We start from the raw sequence: 26,935 nt of genomic DNA, 5'->3' as shown, positions 1-26,935 counted from the left end.
TAAATGCTTATTTTTCACTCAATTGGATCCAAATGATCAAATGGTGGGACATGTACAAATGGCTGAAGGAAAAAATTTTGACATAAAATAAAATTTTAGATAGCATTATTATGTTTTCATATCTACTATGCAAATTTCGAAATTGTTACTACTCCCATTCTTTCTACGGCCAGTAGGATAATGTATGAATTATCAAAAAACAAAAAACTAACAACAACAATAATTCTTTTTAAGATAATATAACCAAAATATGCAATAAAAACGATAATAGCGTATATAATAATAAGCTTTACTTGCTTTGTTCTAGATGCTCTATTTCTCTTCTGAAGAAATGATAATTTTTCTATAATATAAACAATATCCGTAACCAATAAACTATAATCGATATACTCGGTAATCAGATGAAAAAAAAAATAAATGAATGAAACTGTCAAAAATACACCGAGACCACAATGTTTTACTTTCTACAACGAATAAATAAATGAAATGTAAAGTTGTTTTGGGATACAGATTAAAAAACTGTCTCCTTTTCGGAGAGCGAAGCTCGGTCTCCTGGTACTGATAATAATAGCAATAGATGACTCATACTTCACTTACTTTCATTTAAAGAAATGAAAATATTCTATTTGATAGAATTCTATATTTTATTTTCTTCGCATACTTTCTTTGACAATATAGAAATAAAAATATTCTATATATAAAACACTACTTACTTTAAAGAAAATATTCTATTTACTTTAAAATAAATTATGTTTTTTATCTTACATACAATTTTCGTAATCAATAAACTATAATTAAATGAAAAATCGAGACACAATAAAAAAATCAATATAAGCAATAATCGAATATAAAAACGTAATAATTGACAATCGAGCGTGAAATCGGTAAAAAAAGCACTTAGCTGAACTCTTGAGTAGCTCTTGAGGTAAAAAAAAGTAGCAAAACTACTACTCTCAATGATATAAAACACACATAGAGGAAACTTTTTCCAGAACGGAAATAATTGTCGAACGGAAATAAGAACAGAGACAATAATATTTAATAATAAGCACTACTTATTTTGTCCTAAATGTTCTATTCTCTTAAAAAACCATCACTTTTTCTATTATAAACAATTTCTGTAACCAATAAACTATAATCAATAAGACCGATAATGGTATAAAAATATTGCTTTATAATCGAAAAGACAATCGATATAAGCAATAATCGAAGATGAAAACGGTATGATCGATAATCGAACCTGAAATTGAAAAAACGCACTAACCTGAATTCTTGAGTAGCAGCAAAACTATCACTCTCAGTGATAGAAAACACACAGAGGAAGCCTTCTCCAGAACGAAAATAATTGTCTCTAATGGCTGCATAATCTTCTTGTCCCGCCGTGTCAAGGATGTCAATTTGAGCTTCTTCACCGTCTAACATAACCTTTTTACGGTAAGAATCAGCCTTTGTTGGCTCATAGTCTTCAACAAACTGAAAGAAGGATAATTAATTAGTTTACCTTATGTAATTTATTTAATTTATATAATTTATGGATTTATTTTATACATAACTCGTATATAATATATAATTACGACAGTAATAATAATGTTACATATAATGATTTATATATAATTGTATAATTTATGTATAATATGCAATTACATATTATATAAAATCCATGTATAATTACGTTTGGAATCAGCTTTTTTGGCTCATAGTCTTCAACAAACTGAAAAATAGATAATTAATCAGTTTACCTTATGTAATTTATTTAATTTATATAATTTATGAATTTATTTAATACATGAATCGTATATAATATATGATTATGACAGAAATGATAATGTATGATACATATAATAATTTATATATAATTATATAATTTACGTATAATATGCAATTACATATTATATAAAATCCATACATAATTACGATTCGAATCAGTTTTTGTTGAATCATAGTCTTCAACAAACTGAAAGATAGATAATTAATCAGTTTATCTTATGTAATTTATTTAATTTATATAATTTATGATTTTTTTTATACATAACTCGTATATAATATATAATTACGAAAGTAATAATATTGTATAATACATATAATAATTTATATATAATTATATAATTTACGTATAATATGCAATTACATATTATATAAAATCCATACATAATTACGATTGGAATCAGCTTTTGTTGGCTCATAGTCTTCAACAAACTGGAAGATACCTAATTGATTAGTTTACCTAATATAATTTATTTTATATATAATTCGTATATAATATATAATTAGCATAGGAATCAGCACATTTAGTATATATATTAATGCATATATAAATGATATATAATCACGGTAGGAATAATCTTTTGTTGGCTCATAGTCTTCAACAAACTGAAAGATACCTAAATGATTAGTTTACCTTATATAATTTATTTATTTGACATAATTAATGAATTTATTTCACATATTGATTCATTTTGAAGGTCCCAGAAGTGTTTGGTCCCCAGATGACGTCTAAGACACATTTAAACTGAATTAGAAGGACCCCTTGAAAAAACTGAAAGATATATTGACCCCATAGTCCTCAACATAATGAAAGGCATATAACTGATCAATTTATTTCATATTAGTGGTTCATCAACCCCTACTTTCCTCCCTTGCAAGTTTCATCTTTAACTATAGGACAGCCATGAACGCGGGAATGTTTTCAGGGGCAAGGATAATAATATTTTTTCATATAATTTGAATTGGCAGTTCACAGAAATTCAGGTTAGTCTAAGATTCCTGGGGGCTCCGGACCACAATCCCCCTGCGTATATACAGGTATAAGGCGCTATTTCTCAAAGCTTTCAGGAAATAATTCCCATTTTCTTCATTTGCAAGTTTTTCTTGTTCAGTATTGTCTATAGTGCAGTTAGATTTGAAGACAGGGTTGGTAAAAACAGTTCAAAATCATTCTATATTTAATTAATCATTCATCACCTAAATATGACAAGTTGAAGCCTTAATTTCACCTAATTCAAAAATATTGCAAATGTGTCAATTCCAAAAAATTACATAGAACAAAATGATTCTATTTCCAAAATTCAAAAATATAAATACTTATATAAATTGTTCATAAAATATGCTAAATGGAGATTATACATAAATATTAGAATACGAACATTAGAATCCCTCCTATATAGAGAAAGTGTGTTTTTTTCCTTAATTTAAAGGTCACCCACAAAATCCATCTTTAACTATAGGACAGGCGCGGACGATGGAATTTTTTTCGGGGTAGAGATAATAATATTTTTTTTAATTTCATTTGAATAAGCAGGAAGTCCTTAATGCCCCCCCCCCACATATACCCTGCAGTAGGGGCGCTTTTTTCCTAACTTTCGGCAAATATTCTCCATTTTCTTCCTTTGCAGATCTTTTTCTTGTCCAGTATTATCTATAGTATAGCCAAGATTAAGAAAATGGTTGGTAAAACACCTTCAAAAATTTTATATTCTAAGTTGTATTTCGTCGTTGTTTTTTCCCCTATTTTATTTTGTATGCGTTGTTGAATTGTTTTTGTTTTAGTTTTTAAGAGTACTATTTAGTGTTGCCATGGCCCTGTGGCTTTTTTGCAATAAATATCTATCTATCTATCTATTGAATTAATAATTCATCAGCCTGAATACCAGAAATTGTAGCCTTAATTCCCGCTAAAACAAAAATTATGATTGGATTAATTCCAAATAAAAACGTAACACGATGAAGTACTTCAACATTATGTATTTATAAGGATGCAGGCATGAAAACAGCAAAAAGAACAAACAGGACTGAATTAAAAAAAAAAAAAAAAAAAAAAAAAAAAAAAAAAACCGACAGACATAATCCGCCACGATTAAGAGTTTCACTAAAATAGAGACAAATAATTGAACAGAGTAAGAAAAAAAAACACACATGAAAACCTGAAATATATTCGGTAGGTCGAACGGCTTACAGAGGTCCTCTTATTCTTTAATGTAATTAATTAAAAAAAAACTTTCCGAAAAAATCAGTTTTTCAAAGAAAAGTAAAGGCCATTTTAAACTTAAGCTCAGCAGATACAAATACCTTTTAAAATTCAAACTCAAAACGATCAGAAATTACTATTAAAGAATAAACGAAACCCAAAACGAACAGAAATCAAATAAACAATCATAGCAAAAACATACAACAAGTAATGATATAAATGAATAAATAGACCTTAGAGCGAGTAAGCTTAGATTGAATATGAAAATCAAGCTTAAACCGAAACAAATAGTTTGCTATTAAAGCTCAACTGAAACTTGAAACGAACAGAAATTAAATAAAAAATCAATGCAAACAAACATACAATAGATATTAATGTAAATTAATAAATAAATCTTTAAACGAGTAAAGCTGAAATTGAATATGTAAATTAAGCTTGAAACAATCAAAAATCACCACAAACAAGAGTTTGGGTATGACCTCCTTCTCTCACTGTAAGTCAAAAACCTACTGCGTCATTGGCGCTTACTGAAAACCACTTTTGTGACAAATATTTTCTTTTGTACTTATCTCTGAAAATAAACATTAAAATTATAGTAACATTTTGAACTGATGAGCTTTCAGCAATTAATATCGTTATACATAAAATACTCAGTTTAATTTATTACCTCTTTTTAAAGTTGTTAAAGAAGAATATAGTTTTACTATAAAAAAATGATTGACACTGCCTACTTCCCTAACTGTAAATAAAAATCAAAAGCCTACTGCGTCAATGGCACGTCACTGAAAACGGATTATATTAAAAATATTTTCTTTTTCAGTTCTTAAAGCATTTAAAATAAAAATAAAAATAAAGCGAAATAAAATCTTGAACTGATGGATCTTTCAATAATTATTATCATTATACATCAAATATTCAATTTGATGTTGTTAATACTTTCCAAGACTGTTCAAGACGCATATAGTTTTCAGTAAAGCGACAATGACGCAGTAGGTTTTAGACTTTTAATAGTAATTTCTGATCGTTTTGAGTTTGAATTTTAAAAGGTATTTGTATCTGCTAAGCTTAAGTTTAAAATGGCCTTTACTTTTCTTTTTTACAATTAATTTTTGTTCGTTTTTGATTGCAAAAAATTTCAAGTTTTTAAAAATTTCTTATTGCAAAATCAAACTTAAAAAAAATTAAATATTGATCAAAGTATTAAAACTAATATCAAAGTAGCAATATCAAAGTAAAAAAAAGGGTTTGTGTCCACCTCGTAGTTTTTATTATCTGATGTCTGAACTATTTTTAACGAAATGGTTATCTCAAAATTTTTATCGGATGGGTTTGGGGAAAAAGGGTGCGGGAGGACTAGATTAAGCTTCAGTCTCTTTTAACTCTTTAAAAGTGAACTAGAAATTTTTATTTTCAATCAAATGAGCCCTCTCTGAAGTTTATACGAGTATCCCTTCTATAAAAACCATATAAATCCCCAGAGGATAACTTACAACACCGTCCCTGGGCCCTGGGAGGTTGTGTTGACCCTGGAGTTTCAATATCTGATGGTTGAACTATTTTTAACAAAAAAGTCACCTGAAATTTTTATCGGATGGGTTTATCCATCCGATACGCCCAAAGGCATGGAGGGGGATGAGGAGCTAGTTGCCCTCCGATCATTTTTCACTCTTATGAAAATGATACTCTATCAACTTTTAAGGGTATATTCGATTCAAATGAACCCTCTCTGAAGTTTATACGAGTATACGCTTCCATAAGAACCATATATGCCCTCCAGCCAGCGATACTTTTATCGCCTGACCCAGCCCTAGGAGCTTGGAGGGGTCTTGTGTCAACACAGTTCAGAGTCCGTATTATCTGAAACCTCAGAAGTCAACATATTCTTAAAGACAAGGACCAGGTATCGTAAAGTTATGTCCTTGGTGATATATGATTCTTATTGAAGCGATGTTCGTAACAAACTCAGAGATGGCTCACTTGATCGGAAATTGAAATTTCTAGTCAGATGTATTTCGGGGCAAAAGGTACTTGGAGGGCCAGTTAGCCCTCACGATCCCTTTTGACCTCAAAAAGGGCTGGATTTCAATATCCAATCTTAAGATGAGCCCTCTCCGAAGTTTATACGAGCATCCCTTTCAGTACGAACAACAAATGCCCCAGGGCGTCAATTACAACGCCTGCCCCCGGGCCCTGGCAGGCGTTGTGACCTGATGCCTGAGTTATATGTTATCTGACGTTTGAGAAGGGATGCTCGTATAACTTCGGAGATGCCTCATCTCAAAATTAGATATTGAGATCCAGCCCTATTTGAGAGTCAAAAGTGGTCAGAGGGCTAACTGGCCCTCCAATACCCTTTTCACCCCAAATACATCTGATAGAAATTTCAATTTCCAATCGAATGAGCCATCTCTGAGTTTTGTTACGAACATCCGTTCAATAAGAACCATATATTCCACAAAGCTCACTTTACGATACCTGCCCTCGGGCCCTGAAAGATGCTGTTGACCCCTGAGTCTGATCAGATAAACGGTCTCTGAACTATTTAAAAAAGATATCTCAACGCTCTTATTGGATGGGGTTGAAGAAAAAAGGATCGCTGGAGCTGGGGGACAGGTGTACTCCAGTCTCTTATGGCTTAAAGAGTGATACTCGTACAAACTTTCAGAGTGGGTTCCAATCGAATGGATACCTCTTTAAAGTTAATACGTGCATCCCTTCGCATGAGACCCATAAATGCTCCCAGGGCATAACATAACGCCTGCCCCCGGTCTAGTGGGCTATGACTAACACCGGAATTTTTGTTACATAATCTATGAACTATTTTTAACAAAATAGCTATCTTAAAATTTGTATAAGATGTATGGGGGAAAATATTAGTTAGTGGGGAGGCGGAGCCGGGTACCCTCCAACATACTTTGAAACTTAAAAATTTAACTATAAATTATAATTTCAAGTCAAAATAGTCCACCAGTAACCTTCTACTATCATGTCGTCCATACAAAACAATATATGCCCCCAGAACATAACTTACAACCCTTTCCCTGCGGGCAGTGGGGGATATTTAATCCTCAAAGACCTAATTTCCAGAACTTAAAACTACGTTTAATAAAATGGCTGTCTCAAAATATTGATTGGATGTGCTTGGGGAAAAGGTGGGCGTGAGAGGGGGATTAGTTGCCCTCAAATCACTTTCGACAATTAAAAAGGGATTAGCCCTTTGAAATTTCAATTAAATGAGCCTTTTTTGAAGTTTCTACAACACCGCCGTGTATAAAAACCTTATATGCACCCAGGGTATAACTTAAAACCCTTGCCTTGAGGGTTGTGAGGGAGTGTCCCCCTCAAAAGCATATTTTCTATCTGAAAATCAACTAGGCTGAACAAAATGGCTATCTGAAAATTTTGATTGAATGTGTTGAGAGGAATGATGGGCGTGGGGGGGGAGGGGGCTAGTTGCTCTCCAATCACTTTCGACTATTAAAAAGGGCACTAGCCCTTTGAATTTCCAATCGAATGAGCCTTTCTTGAAGTTTCTACGACAACGCCTTCTATAAAAACCTTATATGCCCCCAGGGTATAACCTAAAACCGTTGCTGCAAGGGTTTCGAGGGATTCCCCCCCCTAAAAACATATGTTTTATCTGGAAATTAACATCGCTGAATAAAATGCCTATGTCAAAATTTTGATTGGATGTATTTTGGGGAATGATGGGCGTGGGGGGGGCTAGTTAGCCTGTAATCACTTTCGCACTATTAAAAAGGGCAATAGCCCTTTGAATTTCTAATCGAATGAGCCTTTTTTGAAGTTTCTACAATAACGCCGTCTATAAAAACCTTATATGCCCACAGGGCATAACTTAAAACCCTTGCCCTGAGGGTTATGGGGGAGTGCCCTCCTCAAAAATATATTTTCTATCTGGAAATCAACTACGCTGAACAAAATGGCTATCTCAAAATTTTGATTGGATGTGTTTGGGGGAATGATGGGCGTGGGGGGGCGGGGGCTAGTTACCCTCCAATCGCTTTCGACTATTAAAATGGGCACTAGCTTTTTGAATTTCCAATCGAATGAGCCTTTTTTGAGGTTTCTACGACAACGCCATCTATAAAAACTTTATATGCCCCAGGGCATAACGTAAAAACCCTTGCGCCTGAGGGTTTGGGGGAGTGTTCTCCTCAAAAACATATTTTCTATCAGTAAATCAACTACGCTGAACAAAATGGCTATCTCAAAATTTTGATTGGATGTGGTTTGGGGAAATGATGGGCGTAGGGGGGGGGGGGGCTAGTTGCACTCCAGTCCCTTTCGACTATTAAAAAGGGCACTAGTCCTTTAATTTCCAATCGAATGAACCTGTTTTGAAGTTTCTACGACAACGCCTTCTATAAAAACTTTATATGCCCCCAGGGGATAACGTAAAACCCTTGCGCCCCAGGGTTGTGGGGAGTGTCTTCCTCAAAAATATATTTTCTATCTGGAAATCAACTACGCTGAACAAAATGGCTATCTCAAAATTTTGATTGGATGTGTTTGGGGGAATGATGGGCGTGGGGGGGGCCTCCAATAATTTTCGACTATTAATAAGGGCACTAGAACTCTCAATTTCCAATCGAATGAGCCCCCTTTGAAGTTTCTACGACGACCCCTTCCATATGAAGTGCCTCTGGGGAAAAAAAAACAAAACATAAAATATTGGAGCCGTATGGCCTTTACTATAGGCAACGCTACAGCGTTGCCTCTAAAAGAGTCAAAATTATGTAAGGACTAGTAACGGTATTATTAGTAAAGATACATGAACATAGAATTGGGTGGAAAGGAAGAAAAACTAAAAACTTGCTTGCCTTAAAAAAAATGATTTCTTGTGATTGCTTAGGTTTTTCAGGTTAGAGAACACGTAGATTAGCATTCAGTCAGTCAAATTGACGTCTAAAAGACCTCTATCGTTGAATGGCTTGATTATCTTGTTGAATATAGGCTACACATCCAAGCATATAGAATTTTTCTAGGGGGGGGGGGCAGAAACAATTTCGATAAATACAAAAAAGGCAAATTTTAGGGTAAATACAAGACAATGAGGAAATTTCATAAGTCCTTGAGCCTTTCAAAGGCGGATCTGGAGCAAAATCTTGGGGGGAAGGGGGCAATGCTACAACGGCAGCAATAATTGACCAAATTCACAAGTTTACTTAAAAAAGAGTAAAAAAAACAGAATGAGGGAATCATAAAAATCTTGGGGGGTCTCCGGCCCCCCTACGTTCGCCCCTGGAGCCCTTTGGATAAGGTCCAAATGCCCTTTGTGCATACCTACAGAGCTACCTGCTTAGAGTCAATTAAGTTTTTGCTTAGTCAATTAAGCTAAAATCTCATATTACTAACAAAAAAGGAGTTAATGGATTTGACTTCTGAACAGGTCAGGTGATTACCGCAAATTGTTTTTTGATCAATAAATTCAGAAATGAGATAGAGGAGCTTGAACCAAATTAAATAAAAAAAACAAGTTTTTTTTAACTGAAAGTAAGGAACGACGTTAAAACTTAAAACGAACAGAAATTATATGAAAGGGGCTGTCCCCTCCTCAACACCTCGCTCTTTACGCTAAAGATTTTTATTGTTTAAAAAATAGAGTTGTGAGAAAGTCAAACTTTAGCGTAAAGTGCGAGGCGTTGAGGAAGGGACAGTCCTTTTCATATACGGAATAATTTCTGTTCGTTTTAAGTTTTAACGTCGTTCCTCACTTTCAGATAAAAAAAACTTTTTTTTATTTAATTTTTGAACGTTTTCGAATTTAGACAGGTTTTGATTTTGGCTCACCGTACATGAATAATTAAAACCAAATTTGCATATTTATTTTATTTTCATTTGTTAAATGGCTTTCTCGAAACTTGTTTAATTTTATTTACAAATGTTTTTATTAGTAATAAATATACGTAACTTACGAATTAACTTACGTAACGAAGTTCTATATTCATATATTTTTAATACGTATATTAGGGGGTTCGCCCTCTAGTACCTTGCTCTTTAAGCTTAAAGTTCGAATTTTGTTCCAATTCTTTAAAAATGACCGCTTAATCACAAAGGTCGTTAATTAGAATAAATAGCCCTTATGAAAGTACTAAACAAATGTTGGCGTAAAGAGCGAGGTATTGACTAGAGGGTGAACCCACTAATATGTGTAATAGTTTCTGTCCGTTTTAAGTTTTGATGTTGCTGCTGTTGCAGTTAAAAAACTTGTTTTTTTTATACTTAATTTCTGATCTTTTTTAAATAATGCTGGGAAATCCAGCGTCCCCTTCATAGCAATGTCCCTTCCCCCATGAAAACTTCCTTCATGGAAAGATCCTCCCACATAACCCCCGACCCACCCAACCCCCCATAACCAGAAAAAATCCCCCTGAAAACGTCTGTATACTTCCCAATAACCAATACTATATGTTAAAATTGGGTAAAGTTCACAACTTTCAGCCGTCCCCCGGGAACTTCGGAGGATTAAGTCATGCTAAAAGATATACTTATCATATTTTCGAACTAGCTGAACAAAATGGCTATCTCAAAATTTTGATCGGGTGACTTTGGAAAAAAATGAGCTTGGGAGGGGGGCTAGTTGCCCTCCACTTTTTTGGTCACTTAAAAAGGGCACTAGAACTTATAATTTTGCATCCAATGAGCCCTCCCACGATATTCTAGGACCACTGGGTCGATACGATCACCCCTGGGAAAAAAAAATAAACACGCATCCGTGATCTATCTTCTGGCAAAAAATGCAAATTCCACATTTTTGTAGATAGGAGCTTGAAACCTCTACAGTAGGGTTCTCTGATACGCTGAATATGATGGTGTGATTTTCATTAAGGTTCTATAAATTTTAGGGGTCTTTCCCCCTTTTTTCGATCAGCCAAATTTTCTCAGGCATGTAACTTTTGATGGGTAGGACTAAACTTGATAAAACTTATATATTTGAAATCAGCATTAAAATCTGATCTGATTTTGAAGTATCTATTGGTATCAAAATACCGTTTTCTAGAGTTTCGGATACCATTGAGTCGGGTCGCTCCTTACTTACAGTTCGTTACCACAAACTGTTTGATGACAGTTGCAACGTGTGCAAGTCTTGAAATAAAAATAGCTTATACAGAAAAGCCTATACTAGTAATAAAAATTTTATTTTTGACGCACTAACATGATAATAAAGTGAAGTAACAATAAAAAAAGAAAAAAACACATACAAAAGAACTGTCTAAAAAAAAACATGCCCTATAGCTAACTTTAAAACTTTACAAATTAAAATCAATTAATTGCAAGGCCGTATCCAGGGGGGGGGGGGTTACCCGGTTTGAACCCCCCCCCCCCAAAAAAAAATTGACCGAGTCGAAAATAAGTCGAAAATTAGTAAAACCTTGGTAAAAATCAGTAAAATTAGTCGAAAACTGAGTAAAAAATTAGTAACCCCCCCCCCAAAAAAAAAATCCTGGATCTGCCCTTGATTAATTGTATTCTACTACATTTTAAACAAATTTGTATATACAAGGGTGAAAGCCTTTTAGAAGTATTTCTTTTTTCTAGTAAATAGATATGAACAGATTCACAGTAATAAAAGTCCTTAAATTATTATATTACAATAAATAAAAAAAAACATAAAATGGACCTATAGAAGTTGACGTAGTAACTTTAGTAAGATAGTTATCTAAAGTAGAAGTAAACTTAGTCGATTTGACTTCTGAACGATTCAAAATGATTGCTACGTGTGAATATTTCCCTCAATTTAACGAATCATTAACAAATTGAAAAGGTATGTGAAATAGTCTCTTTTCTTGTAATGCATGGACTGAGACTTTAGCATTACGAATTCGGCAGTAATGGCAGTAAGATGTCATTGTGCAAATTCGGCAGTAAGATGAGAAACGAATATAATTTCCATTAAATAATTTGTGTTAATTCCTTAGTTTGTGTTAAAAAGACTTAAACCACCTCCCCATAAAACAAAAATAATAAAATACTTTCCTAAAAGTTTCATATATATTTCAAACAAATCCCCTACTTTTGCATGTATAAGTATTAGTGCCCCCCCCCTCCAAAAAAAGTATGTAATGACGTAGACATCTGGCACGTACTATTAGCTAAACCAAGACGTGAAAATTAAAAGACGTGGATCTATCGTACTGCTCTACTTACTCGCTGGGGCAGGGTAATAATTACCTTTCTGACACACTAGTAGTAGCTACAACAGTGGTCACATGTGCAGAGCACCTGCGTTGCAAAATAAACGGTAATATCTACATATAAATGAGCGACGATCTGTTTGACATAGCAAAGTCGATTAACAAAGAAATTACATCCTGAAGGACAGAAAAACAATCAGAACTTAGTGCGGGGAAAATCTTGAGCCTTTTCCACCAATTAATTTAAAAAATTTCAACTGAAAGTAAGGAGCAAAATTAAAACTGAAAACAAACAGAATTTATTAAGAATATGAAGGGGACTGTCCTTCCTCATCCCTCGCCCTTTACTCTAAAGTCTTAAAGTTCTCTAAAAATATTTTTCATTCAAATTCAACTGCCCTTGTCTGCCTGTTTAGGCAGTCTTTTTTGAAGAACTGTAACAGAAAGTCAAAGTTTAGCGTAAAGGGCGAGAGATAAGCAAGGGACAGCCCCCTTTATTTACGGAATAATTTCTATTCGTTTTAAGTTTTAATGTTGCTCCTTATTTTACTACAAGAAAATTCTATTTTTTATTTAATTTCTAACCGTTTTTCAAATCATGTGAGGATTTCCCCCGGGCAAAATTTCCCTTGAAATTTTCGTACCCACGGAAAATTCTCCCCATGAGCCTCCCCCACCCGCAGGAAATCCCCCAAAGAATTTCCAATACCAAATACTGTATGGGATATTGCATAACTTACAACCCTTTCACCAGGGTCTGTGGGGGCTCATGTCATCTCCAGAGGTGCATTTATTGGACCTTTCAACTACACTGAACCGATGACTATTCTAAATTTTGATCGGATGTCATTTGGAAAAAGGGGCGTGGGAGGGGTGCCATACAGACAACATATACAACATAATTAGTTATCAGTGAGAATATAAATTCTAAAAAATACATAACCCTAAAAAAGTTCCCTGTTTAAAAAATTGTGCAAAAAGGTACACACACAAGACATGTTTTGGAGAGTGGGGGCAAATTAAAAAAGGTGAATTATGTATACAAAAAATAAGATATTAACGAAGAAAATGTAAAAAAAAAATTCAGGGGGATGGGCTCGAAGGTTTACCCTCTGCATACGTGCCTGTCAGTGAGTTATTGTGCAAAAGCTCATTTAAGTTTGTTGCTAGGGATCATTGAAGTCTAAATCAATTTTCTGTAAATAAAAACCAATAAAACATATTAGCAAATGATAGATAATTGATAAAACTCGTTATCGCCTTAAAAAAAAAAAAAAAAAACAATAACAAATCCATCCTCAATAACTCAAACAAAAAATACATAAAAAAAAATATAAAAAAAAAATAAAAAAATAGTAATCTGTCAACGAAAAAAATATAGACTACATTAACAATGTACAATATTGCTTATAAATCTGAAAAGTTGTGGTCTCGAATATCTCAAATTAGACGAATGGCCTTGATCCTCAACCAGCAAAATAAGTTGAACAAAAATAATTTTACATGCACGGTCGAAGTTTTGGTGAGAATATAATCCTGGAAAGGTTTTTAATCTTCAATGTTAAAATCAGTCGGTAGTGTATTATTGCAAACGACTGCTTGTAGTTTATTCAGATGATTGGTGGTTATTTGTTCGTTATTTCAGGTTAAATAATTTCTGGTCTGACCTGGAAATGAGTACTAAAATATTTTATAAAGCTTCTCGATTTTTTTAGACAATGATTTAAATTTTGAAATATCAAGGAAATTAAAATAAAACATTTTCACCCCCCGGATCCATCTCAAGTCTACTCATATCTAAAAACCCAATTTTCTCCAATTTTTCTTTTGATAGTATCAAAATAACGAAGCTTTTAGTGCAGTACCACATTTTCATCGGTCTGGTTTAAGGTTCTAGGCGTTTCTCCCACTGGAAAAACTTCCCCCGGATAATTCCCCTTCGTCATATCCCCCTGGATAACTTCGGTTGTTCATTAGAAGGGAAATCGAAAGTTCTACTCACCTGTTAAAGTCAGAGGCAATCATATACTGTTTCCCATAGTTAAGAGCCATAAGGGTTCAATCCTTCAATGTATTAATATTTGTTTATTTATTTTTAAGCTGCTTCGCCAAGTTTAGATCCAAAAGTTTAAATAACATGTGATGTGACTAAAAAATATAGGGTATTATGCCAAAATAAAAGAGCTATCTACTTTAAAGAGCATTTTTTTGTTTTTCTCTTTAAAATATAATATAAAGATCATGCAACCTAACTAAAAAAAAAACGGTAATATGCCAAAATAAAAGAACTATCTAATTTAAGATATATATATATATATATATATATATATATATATATACCTCTTAAATTAGTATATATATATATATATATATATATATATATATATATATATATATATATATATCTAATTTAAGAGGTATATATATATATATATATATATATATATATATATATATATATATATATATATTTAAAGAACACGTAGTCAAACTAAAAAAATATTGGATATTATACTGCAATAGAAGAGGTACCTATTTTGTACTTTCTCTTTGGCTGCTCAATTTTACGTGGGGAGATTTTCCCAGGGCAGGAATTTTCCTTGTGGTAGGCTTATTTTCCGGGAGGAGGGGCGACTTCCGTGTTGTAGCCCAAGTATGTTGTGATTATATCTATACTATTTTGTGGTTTGTTCTCATTTTTCATATGATTCAACGCTTTTCAAAACCCTCCCCCCGTCCACATCCACGGGTGTCATCTGGGAGTGACAGGGAGAGGGGGTAATTTTCAGCCTCAGAAAATGGAACACACCAATTTTTAGGTATTTTCATTGACAAATTCGAAAAAAATACTCCCCCATAGGTTTTGAAAAGTCCCTTATTTTTATTTTTACTCTAAAAACTGCAAAATGTCTCCCCCCCCCCCCCAAAAAAAAAGAAAAATAGCTTCATGCATCGGTGAACATCTGGACAGTTTTCAGATTACGATTTTGTTGTCATGTATTCAGCATAAATTTGGAAATCTGGTTTGTATCATACACATACGGTAGCTTATATATTTATTCTCAAGTCTCAAGAGACAATTATTTTCACAGGAAAGGGAAAAAAGCAAGTGCATCTTTGAAGTATTATGCCCAAGCCACATCATAATAACAACAACAGAGATTAAAAGGCAATATTTATGAACGATGCCTTTTTTGGTACTGGTGCATTATAACGACACTTCTAAAGAAGTCAACTTTGGTTTATGCTAATGAAATAAAATAAAATAGGATGTATATATAATAGTTTAGAAACAAATTTGGGCTATATATTTGCACAGTAGGGTGGGGGTTGGGGTGGTAAAGCATAGCATATATTATATACATCACCTAACCTAACCTAGGTACCTCCCCCCCTAAACCCCAAAACAACTGTTTAAATATCGTAAACGCAATGAAAACTACGCTTTGCATTCTATTTCTCAATAGCGGTCTCTTGAAAATAACCCGTCTGGCAGGTTTCGTCTCTCATTAGTTTTATTTGTTAGCTTGTTCTTTGGCACTCTCATTGATTATATTTTTTCGTTTTGCGCTGAAGAAGAGAGGCGTTTTTCCCCACGAAATATTCGCTTTGTTGTGTTTTGTCAGTATTTTCATTTTGCCTTTAAAAATCCAATTTTTGCTCGTTTTTCTTTCTTTACGTCTTTTGATTGTGTTTGGCATTCTTCTTGACATTTTCCCCTAAGGTTTGACTTTAACGTTCAATGTTTTTTTTTTATTTATAGGATCAAGCACGCCCTCTCTTTTTGATAAAAAAAAAAAACACCTTGTAATGTTAACAATAGGCAACTTGCATAACTTACAACCCTTGCACCAGAGGCTAAGGGTTGTGAATCCTGGATGCATAGTTATTTAACCTTTAATCTGATTTAACTAAAATCGTCATCTCAAGATTATCGATCGGATGTATTTGGAGAAAAAAGAGGATGGGGTGGAAGCCCTTCGATCACCTTTAACTCTTAAAAAGTGCACTGGAACTTTTGATTTCCAATCGCATGGGCCCCCCCCAAGTTCATAAAAAATCTTATCCATAAAAACCTTATTTGTTAACATTGAAGAACTAGCTTAACTTATAGCCCTTGCTTCGGGAGCTGCTGGTGGGCCTGTTAACCTCAGAGGCATGGTTTTTTTTACCTTCAGACTATTTTGAAAAAAAAAACAATTTTTTTCTTAATTTTGATCGGATGCATTTGGGGGAAAATGGTGGTTAAGAGGGAGAGGCTGATTGTTTTCTCATTACCTTTGATTTTTCAAAATTGAACTTGAAATTTCAATTTCCAGTCGAATGAGCCTTCTCCAAAGTTTGTATGAAATCCTTAAATTTTAACAATGGGTAACTTGCAATAACCTACAGCCCTTGCCCCGTGGACTCTGTTTTTTTTTTTTTTTGTTAATTACGTTTAATTGTTCGATTGGAAATTGAAAGTTTTAGTGCCCTTTTTAAAAGTAAAAAGTGATTGGAAGACAACCCCCCCCCCCCCCCAGAAAAACAACTCCTGTGGAAAACACCTCCGGGAAATACCACCTCACGGAAAATCCCCTCCCCCCTGGAAATTATCTCCCCGTGAAAAATTTCTGCCCGAAAAATACCCCTTGCAGTTAGTTGGTATCCAATCACTTTCTACTTATAAAAAAAGACTAGAACTGCCTAGAGATTATAACTGATTTCTACCTCCGTCTTCCTCTCGTCTCTTCCCTAGAGCTAATTCTGTATTTATCCGAAAGCTCAATGAGAGTTGAGATGTTTTGGCATTAAAATGCACCCTTTGAGGTATCTCCTCTCTCCGTAGCTACGAAACAATCAGAGAACCCCATTGCGGAAGTTTAAGTACCTTTTTAAGTTTTGTAATTTCTACATTGCTTACAGATAGTCTTTGTCATTGGTTTTCCACGAGACGACCATTTTTGCACGGAGGAGGGGGGGGGCAAGACTTACACATAAATTCATCTTTTCCACTATCCTTAGCACTTCTCAGCTAAACTAAAAAATAACAAAACCCAAATAAAATATTCCATTTTGGAAAACCCTATTTTCCACGAGTGGGTATTTTCCAGCGAAAGACATTTCCTTTGGAGAGGGGGGGGGGGGGGTAAACACCTATACCCGTAGACAGTGACTGAGTTAAAGGAAAGCCCATTAACAGACAAAAAAAGGAGAAATAAATCTGGCTTTAAAAGTCTGTGATGTCCGATTTTCTTTGTTTTTGTGACAAAAAATCTGAGCTTTTTTTTATGAATTTAAGTCATTTATATTATCATAGGCAGCGCGCTAGCGCTGCCTAATTAAAGAACGATGTGGGCACAATGTGTTTTTTTTTTTTTCTCCATACCCGGGCTCCATACCCGAGTCGTCGTAGAAACTTCGAAAAGAGCTCATTCGATTGGAAATTGGAGTGGCTAGTGCCCATTTTAATACTCGAAAGTGATTGGAGGGCAACTAGCCCCCCCCAAGCCCAGCATTCCCCCCAACCCATCCAATCAAAATTTTGAATTAGCCATTTTGTTCAGCGTAGTTGATTTCCAGATAGAAAATATGTTTTTGAGGAGGATACTACCCCACAACCCTCAGGGCAAGGGTTTTAAGTTATGCCCTGGGGGCATATAAGGTTTTTATTGACGGCGTTGTCGTAAAAACTTCAAAACAGGCTCATTCGATTGGAAATTCAAAGGGCTAGTGCCCTTGTTAATAGTCAAAAGTGATTGGAGGGCAACTAGCCCCCCCCCCAGGCCCATCATTCCCCAAACACATCCAATCAAAATTGTGAGATAGCCTTTTTGTTCAGCGTAGTTGATTTCAAGATAGAAAATGTGTTTTTGAGGAGGACACTCCCTCACAACCCTCAGGGCAAGGGTTTTAAGTTATGCCCTGGGGGCATATAAGGTTTTTATTGACGGCGTTGTCGTAGAAAATCCAAAACAGGTTGATTCAATTGGAAATTCAAACGGCTAGTGCCCTTTTTAATCGTCGAAAGTGATTGGAGGGTAACTAGCCCCCCCCCCCCACGCCCATCATTCCCCCAAACACATCCAATCAAAATTTTGAGTTGGACATTTTGTTCAGCGTAGTTGATTTCAAGATAGAAAATATGTTTTTGAGGAGGACACTCCCCCACAACCCTCAGGGCAATGGTTTTAACTTAAGCCCTGGGGGCATATAAGGCTTTTTATAGAAAAACTTCAAAACAGGCTCATTCGATTGGAAATTCAAAGGGCTAGTGCCCTTTTTAATAGTCAAACGTGATTGGAGGGCAACTAGCCCCCCCCCACGCCCATCATTCCCCCAACCACATCAAATCAAAATTTTGAGATATAGCATTTTGTCAGCGTAGCTGATTTCCATATAGAAAATATCTTTCTGAGGAGGACAATCCCCCACAACCCCCGGAGCAAGGGTTTTAAGTTATGCCCTAGGGGCATAAAAGGTTTTTATAGAAGGCGTTGCCGTAAAAACTTGAAAACAGGCTTATTCAATTTGAAATTCAAAGGGCGTTTGCCTTTTTTAATACTCGAAAGTGATTGAAGGGCAAGTAGCCCCCCCCCCCACTCCCATAATTCCCCCAAACACATCCAATCAAAATTTTGAGATAGCCATTTTGTTCAGCGTAGTTGATTTTCACATAGAAAATATGTTTTTGAGGAGGACACTCTCCCACAACCCTCAGGGCAAAGGTTTTAAGTTATGCCCTGGGGGCATATAAGGTTTTTTTTATAGAAGGCGTTGTCGTAGAAACTTCAAAACAGGCTCATTCGATTGGGAATAGTTGAAAGTGATTGGAGGGCAACTAGCCCCCACGCCCATCATTCCCCCAAACACATCAAATAAGAATTTTGAGATAGCCATTTTGTTCAGCGTTGGCTAGTTGATTTGCAGACAGAAAATATGTTTTTTAAGAGGAAGACACACCCCAAAAACCCACATGGCAGCGGGTTTAAATTACGTCCTGGGGGCATAGAAGGATTCTTAAGGCTTTTTCGTAGAAACTTCAAAACAGGCTCATTCTTTTGGAAAATCAAAGGGCTAGTTCCCTTCTTAATAGTCAAAAGTGATTGGAGGGGAACTAGCCCCTCCTCCACGCCCATCATTCCCCCAAACACAACCAATGAAAGTTTTAATATAGCCATTTTGTTCAGCGTAGTTGATTTCCAGATAGAAAATATGTTTTTGTGGAGGACAATCCCCAACAAACCTCAGGGTAAGGGTTTTAAGTTATGTCGTAGGGTATACAAAGTCTTTATAGAAAGCCTTGTCATAGAAACTTCAAAAGGGGCTCATCTGATTGGAAATTCAAAGGGCTAGTGCCCTTTTTGATAGTCGAAAGTGATTGGAGGGCAACTAGCCCCCCCCACGTCCATCATTCACCCAAACACATCCAATCAAAATTTTGAGATAGCCATTTTGTTTAGCGTAGGCTAGTTGATTTCCAGATAGAAAATATGTTTTTGAGAAAGACACTCCCCCACAACTCTCAGGACAAGGGTTTTAAGTTATGCCCTGGGCGCAAGTAAGTTTTTTATAGAAGGCGCTGTCGTAGAAACTTCAAAAAAGGCTAATTCGATTGGAAATTCAAAGGCTAGTGCCCTTTTTAACAGTCGAAAGTGCTTAGTGATATTTGTTGTTGTTGTTTAGACCAGGGCCCTTCGTATCGAGGGAGTTGTCGTGGGAACTTCGAATGGGTCTCATTCGATTAAAAATAGGAAGGTTCGATGCCCTTTTTACTACTCTACATGGATTGGAGGTTAACAAATTCCCCTTCCACTCCCACCTATCCATTGGCCCATTACCTTTTAAAAAAAAATGCTTTCTAAAGATTAAATGAAAATGCACTGTGACAATGCTAATTCCCAATAAGGCATCTCAGTAGTATCCCAAGAACGACTGAGGGTATTATAATCAAACTTTCGAGGCTACTTTTGCTCTTAAAGTTTAACCAAATAAAAATAGTGTAAGTGTATCAAAGCTATCAAAGAAATTAAACAGATTTTTTTTGCGAATGGTATTAAGTTTTCCATTTCAGGTCAACTAGAGGAGGTATGACACTAAGCTAAACAGTACTATTTGTGTCCAGATTTTTAAAATGGTGTATGTTGTTAAAAATTGCTCAAATTTTTTTTCCAGTATACAAACAGCAGGCCAAGCTATAATGTCTTAAAAATCAAAAAGATTTAAAGTGTTATTTTCTTTTTCCCTGAAAAGACTATGTCAATATAAAACGAACAGAAATTAATTTAAAAAACTTATTCCACAAAACAAGCTTTTCAAAGAAAAGTAAAGAGCTCCATTAAACAAAAAATGAGCAAAAATAAAATCAAATAATCTACCAAACTCGAAACTACCACAAATCAGCATCGATAAATAAATGAAACCCAAAACGAACAGAAATTACAATAAATAACCGAGTCAAACTCAAAACGAGCAGAAATTAACATAAATTGGGCACAAAATCCCTATGCCTTCCCAAGGCCAGAACAAAATTTGCACTCTACTGAAAAAAATGCAAATTAATGTGCATTGTCAGTTTAATATACTGATATTTAGTAATCAAAATGTAAAAATTATTTGATTTATTAAAGTTATAAAAGTAAAAAAATTTATATTTTTTTCAGTAAAGTGCAAATTTTGTTCTGGCCTTGAAGGCATAGGGTTTTTCGCCCAACTTGTGTTAATTTCTGCTCGTTTGAGTTTAACTTGGCTATTTATTGTAATCTCTGTTCGTTTTGGTTTCATTTATTTATCGATGCTGATTTAGTTTGGTAATTATCTGATTTTTGCTCATTTTTTGTTTAATGGAGTAATACATTCTTAGACCACACTGGCTATATGACAAACGAAACTCGAGAAGAGAAGTAACAAAATGAAATAAAATCAAAGGGTGAAAAAACGAGATTTGTCACTAGAGACAAAATAAGCAAATATTTCGAGACCTCGCAAGTCGTCTCAGTGCTAAAAAACAAAAAAGAGAAGAAAGAAAAAAAAAAACGAGAATCTAATTTCGAAGTTTCCTGTACAATAGACAGAGTGTCTATTCTGCTTTGTCAGGAAACTTCGAAAGTTAGATTCTCGTTTTTTTTTTTTTCTCTTTTTTGTTTTTGTTGCACTGAGGCGATCTTGTCGAAATTTGCTTATATTTTGTCTTCTTCATGGTTGCTGGCTGACAAATTCGTTTTCACCCTTATTTTATTCATTGTTCTCTCTTCTCTGAGTTTCGTTTGATGGAGTTCTTTACTTTTCTTTGAAAAACTTATTTTGTGGAAAAAGTTTTTTTAATTAATGACTTTAAAAAGCAAACAATTGCAACAAAGTTGAATATGTAAAGATTCTAACTCGCGTTTTACCCAATGTAAATTTGGTGCCTGAGTTGCATGAGAGTTCAGTTATACGAGGGTTCAGTTGCACCAAAGTATAAACACATACTGACAAGTACTGACAAAACTCTCCAAAAGTGACCCCGCGTACCTCAGCGCCTCTAGAGGAAAAATGCTGTACTACTTAATCGCTCCGAGCCAATAAATTAAATTTAATACAGCTTATACGGAACAAGTATAATCACCTACGGAACTTGTGAATTTATCCCCCAGGTTCGCATAAGTATGGAATCGTCTCCGGAGACGCGGACAAAGGGTCACTTTTTTTGTGTGGAGAGGATAGGTTTTGTCAGTACTTGTATGTGTTTATACTTTGAGTTGCACGGTGGTTCAGTTCCAACCGGTATCGGAACCAACCAATTTGTATATGGTTGACACAACTGTTTGATCACTGAATATATTAAGTTACAGCTGGTGGGAGTCATCACGTTCCGATACCAAAATACGAAGCAAAGGATAGTGCGCTGACACAAGTAGTTGGGATCCCTCCTAAAAATATCAATATTTTTCTTATAATTTATTAATGCATTTTCATATAGTTTGCCTATCAGTCAATTTAATGGATTCCCCTCCCCCCATTTACACAAAAAGTTCCTACTTGATGTTCCTACTTGAATGATTTCCAAGTGTGGTTTTGTTTATTCTACTTTCACCTGTCAACTCTTTCAAGAAGAAACCAAAGTTTCAGCTAGATATTGACATGAAGAGGCCTTGACGTATGCTTTTACAGACATTGAAAGGTTATTTTTATATTATAGCTACTGAATAAATTAAGTAACAGCTGGGGAGTCATAACGTTCTGATATCAAAGTACGCGGCAAGCGATTTATGTCAAGGGTGGGGCCTGTGATCCTCTCCAAAAATATATTATGTTCCTACAATTTCGTATGTATCTTCATCGTGACTGTATTAATTGCCCCACTTCACAATAAATTCTTATGTAGGTGGCTAAGTGCGTATCCAGGAATTTTGTTCGGGAAATCGATATTTTTCAGGAGGGGGGGGGAGGGGTAAAAAAATTGAAAACACAAAAAATTTTTTACATACATTCTTTTTACGTGCGGCTGACGAAGCTTCAACAGAAAGTTTCTTGACTCACTGACCGATCCGTGAGAAAATCTGCATTTTTAGAGGAAGCTAGGGCTCGTCGTATTGTTTAACCGACTCCAGTGCACAAAAATGAGTATTTATGCATCCTGTAAAACCCTTTCAGGCTTTTATACGAACATTAAGTCCCCGAAGTAGCTTTGTTGAGGAGGCTTTAGTCTGAGATTCCCTAAGAACTGTTTTTCTACGCTGCCTGTGACCGTGATGCGCAATGTATTCACATGAAATTGAAAAAGTAACTTGTTCCAATTATAATCAATCATCTAGCCAGTGGGGTCGAGGTAATGGCACGGACGGAACCTTTTGACTACAAACCACGTATAGTGCAGTAACCAATCGACAAGAGGGGTACACTGGGCTCTGGGATGCAACTAAAACTAGGAAAGCCGAAGTCTGCTAAAGGTTTGAACATTTTTGCTATTTATAAGATAATTCACTCGGACTGAAATCTTAAACCCATACGTGGCAACACTGCTGGTAATAGGACAACAATCCAAGTGGCCTCACGGTGGCAATAGTAAATTAGCATAGCTAAAATTTAAATTTTAGTAATATGCTAGTGAAGCCACTTACCTTCTAAATAATATAATTTTATTAAAAATACAGGTAAAAAAAACCTGAAATCCTTCAAATACAAATTCTTGTACCCCCCCCCCGAATTTTTTTGGATACCTCCCCTTCCCCTGGTAGGGCATGCTCCTATTCTAGTTTCTGTGTGGTTCGTGCGCTAACTTTGAGTAAATTTGAGAACTTAAGCTGATCCATTACTCTCTATATAACAGCATAGGATAAGTCCTCTTTATAGAAAAAAAGGACTTCAATCTTATTTTGTTGGTTTTCTGAACTCATGGTAATAACAAAACAAAAAACTGCTGCTGTACGAATTTCAACTGGCAGGACGCTCCATTTGGCAGGATTTTATGATGTAGCACACATAGAGCACACATCCACCCAACATACAGTTTTCTTGAAAGCCCCAGAAAATGGCGTGTTTTGTTCATTAATTAATTTTCATACAAATTTATAAATTACAGGAAGAATGCAAACATAGGCTCGACTAGGAGAAATGTCGCATGCATGCACGTAGGGGGATGGGGCTTTGGGTATACGTCTCTCCTACCTCTATATATATATATATATATATATATATATATATATATATATATATATATATATATATATATATATACTTCCTGTTTTTTGCATCTTGTTTAATTTGTGCCCCCTTTTTAACCCAAGAAGGAGTCTCTGCATAATTATGTTCGTGACATGGTATTTCAATCACGAAGAGGATTTTGGTGAGAGTTTTTAGAAGGGTTCTTGGGCCCAGAAAATAAACGTAACACTCACATTTAATGAGAAAATATATAAAAAATGTTTGCACTGAATGTTATCAAAGACATCTTCTGCACTAAAAGAAAATATAAAATGAAGCAAAAGGCAAAAATAAAATAAATAAAGAAAATTAAAGCGGTAATATCCAGCTGATATATCTGTTATTACTTTCACTTTTCTTTTCAACCAAGCAGCCTTTCAGAAACTGATCTACTAAGTCGATCTTGTGAACGTTTTACTGCAAACCACATACCTGACTAAACTGTGAACATTCAAAAGTATATTCCTTTATCCAGGGATTCAGGTTCCTAACTGTTCAAATAAACATTTTGTCACACAAACCAATCAAAACAAAATGGAAACATTGAAATCTTTTTGTACAAATAATGATAAGAGCCCGAATATTTCGACTTCACTTCCAGAAGCCTTTATCAACGGGAATAAAACTTATCACAAGCAACCTTACAAAAAAGATGAGAAAGAAAAAGAAAACTCCTGTATAAAACAAAGTAAAAAATAATAGTCATATGGACTTTGTTTTAGTTGTGCATTTTCTATTGTTTTTATGTAGCCTCTGAGCGCTTTTTTGCTATTTTTTCTCATCCTTTTTATATAGTTGCTTCAGCTATTTTTTCTTCCCGTTGATGCAGGCCTCTGGATGTGAACCCGAAGGATCCACTCTTATCATTATTTGTACAAGTTATTATTATTGTTCATTATCGTGCAAAAAAAAACTACCTCGAGGTGCCATACGCAGATTCAGAAATCACATAAACGAGGTGGCATGTCCCAAGCGCGGCGAAAGTATGGCGGAACTATGTCCAACGTTGCAGAACAGTGCCACGAGTGCCAAAACTGGCGCTCCATGATTTACACAAGATGACGGAAACTGGGAAGCCCTTCGATTTTATTTGTTTTGATTATAAAATTGAATTGTTTACATAGAATTACTTACACATACCTTCCTCTGAAACTCTCTTGGTTCTCTGGATTTACACTATGGGTCACATCTACGACACTATAAATATCCACAGAAACAAAAACGAATTTAATCTTTTGTCTGTTTCGCGGTTTCCCTTGGTTAATTAACCTTTGATTTCCTCACTTTCTCGACTAGGTTGATTTAAACATATTACGAGGTAAACACGTATTCATTTCCTCAATTATTTTAAGACGCATTAATTTCAATATTATAATTTTAATGCCTGCATTATACTGAAACAGAAATTAGACCATAGAGACAGGTTTTGGAGTTCGAAAGAAAAGTTCACTGTGCTTCTTTTCTAGACAAAACCGAAATTTCAACTGCACCTGGATTTCAAACAGGTAAACAAATCCCAACAACATCCTTAAGAATTTACCTTAAATATGTCTACTATTAGGAAAGACTAACTTCCCCAGTGGCGTCAACCGAGGGGGAGCCCCCCTTTAAATTTTGAAAAAAACGCTTTTCTTGATATTGAAAGGTGTTTGAGCCCAAAAAATTTTAATCGTAATAAAGACGTAACAAAAAAGCATATAAAAAGTTTTTTGTTTATATTTTATCCCGAAATTTGATAAAAACTTAACAAAAATGCATAGAAACAAATTTTTGGTGCGTTTTTTAAGGTTGTTTTCGAGACCCCCCCCCCCTGCCACACAAAAATCCTGGATGTAGCCTTGATTTTCATTGAACAATTTAAAATACGGTACTAATTTTTTACTAATTGAAAAATTAGTACCGAATTTTCTTACGTCGACATACAGAAATTGCAAAATCATGGCAGATTTACCCACACTGCAATCTCCTAGTATAAGCACCCCTTTTAAACGGGTTCTCTAACTACTTTTAGGGTGGGCATTGGCCCTCTGTTTGCCTTCAGTAAGTATGTAGCAAGCAGAATGTTCTTACCTCATCGTACATAAATTGCAAAGTCAGGGCAGATTTACCAACACCTCCGCTTCCTACCATAATCACTTTATGTAAAGCAGGCTGGCCTGTTGTTTTTTTTGCTGCCATTTTCTTCTGTAACTTCACTTTCAATTTGGGCTTTTCAGGTAACGTAAACAACCCCTTTAAATCCTGCACAGATGGGTAGTATTTCTTCTTTTCTTGTGCTTGACGTTCTTTGATTGTATTCAACGGCGGGCGGGGGTTCACAACCTCATCCTGTTTAGAAAATAGTCTGTCAAAAATCCGACCACTCGTTTTTGTAAAAACCCCTGAAAACTGTCGCGCTTTTGATCCCACGTTTTGAATGTTCAATTTGCCTGTCTTCCAATCGGTAATATTTTCAATCGATATTGATTTAAATCTAGATTCGAAACTACTCATTTTGATGTTAACAACACTACAAATAAAATAAAACTAAAAACCAATTTCGTGTGTCGCTCAAAACAAAGCAGAGACTCTGTGGCTTCGTTTGCTTACTAACCTAATTAAAGAAAAAAAAGCCTTCTTAGTAATGAAATTGAGAAGGTTATGATCTTTTGACTTTAAGGCAAATTAGTCTAATTTAAAACTACCAGCATAATTGATAGCGTGTCAATATCGTAAATTCAAAAGGCCTTGAATTACACTTGTATCTTTAGTTACGTGTTATGTATCATAAACAAACTTATTTAAGACGTAAAAGAAAAATATTATTATATATATATATATATATATATATATATATATATATATATATATATATATATATATATATATATATATATATATATATGTCTGGTATTGGGAAAAGAAGAAGAAAAATTTTTGTATTCCCTACCTCTTTGGAGGGAGAAGGTCCAGAAATTCTTGTCATCAATACATCTGCCAGAATTGGGTGCCGGGTCTCGATACCATCCAAACTTGATGGAACGCAGGAGTAAGTGTCCTAGTTCTACCTTTTCGAGTTTTGGTACCTGATATACAGGATAAGGAAGGCGTCCCTAATCAGGGCATTTCTGAGAAGGAGCTGACAGTTCTTCCCAAAACTTGGTGCGAAGTA

At 34.9% G+C, this 26,935-nt stretch overlaps 1 protein-coding gene across 2 annotated transcripts in view; it reads right to left on the bottom strand.

The window, feature by feature from the left end:
• The window catches only part of Rala (Ras-like protein A), a 62,273-nt gene extending 35,974 nt beyond the window's left edge, over nucleotides 1–26,299 (bottom strand). The window contains exons 1-2 of one of the 2 annotated variants that reach the window (XM_089085969.1): nucleotides 25,855–26,299; nucleotides 1,265–1,473 (exon numbers count right to left, since the gene is read on the bottom strand). In XM_089085969.1, the coding sequence (XP_088942095.1) occupies nucleotides 1,265–1,473; nucleotides 25,855–26,277 (632 nt within the window). In that variant the 5' untranslated portion in view covers nucleotides 26,278–26,299. The remainder of the gene's footprint in view (nucleotides 1–1,264; nucleotides 1,474–25,854) is intronic. The other variant, XM_089085968.1, reaches the window with a different exon arrangement.
• Between the last annotated feature and the right edge of the window lie 636 nt (nucleotides 26,300–26,935).

This window comes from Artemia sp. Qi Xiang Cuo, chromosome 3 (genome assembly GCF_049724085.1).
Source record: "Artemia sp. Qi Xiang Cuo chromosome 3, ASM4972408v1, whole genome shotgun sequence".
Classification (NCBI taxonomy): Eukaryota; Metazoa; Arthropoda; class Branchiopoda; order Anostraca; family Artemiidae; genus Artemia; species Artemia sp. Qi Xiang Cuo.
Note: the sequence above shows the minus strand (reverse complement) of the source record. Positions and strands in the feature narration are given on the sequence as shown.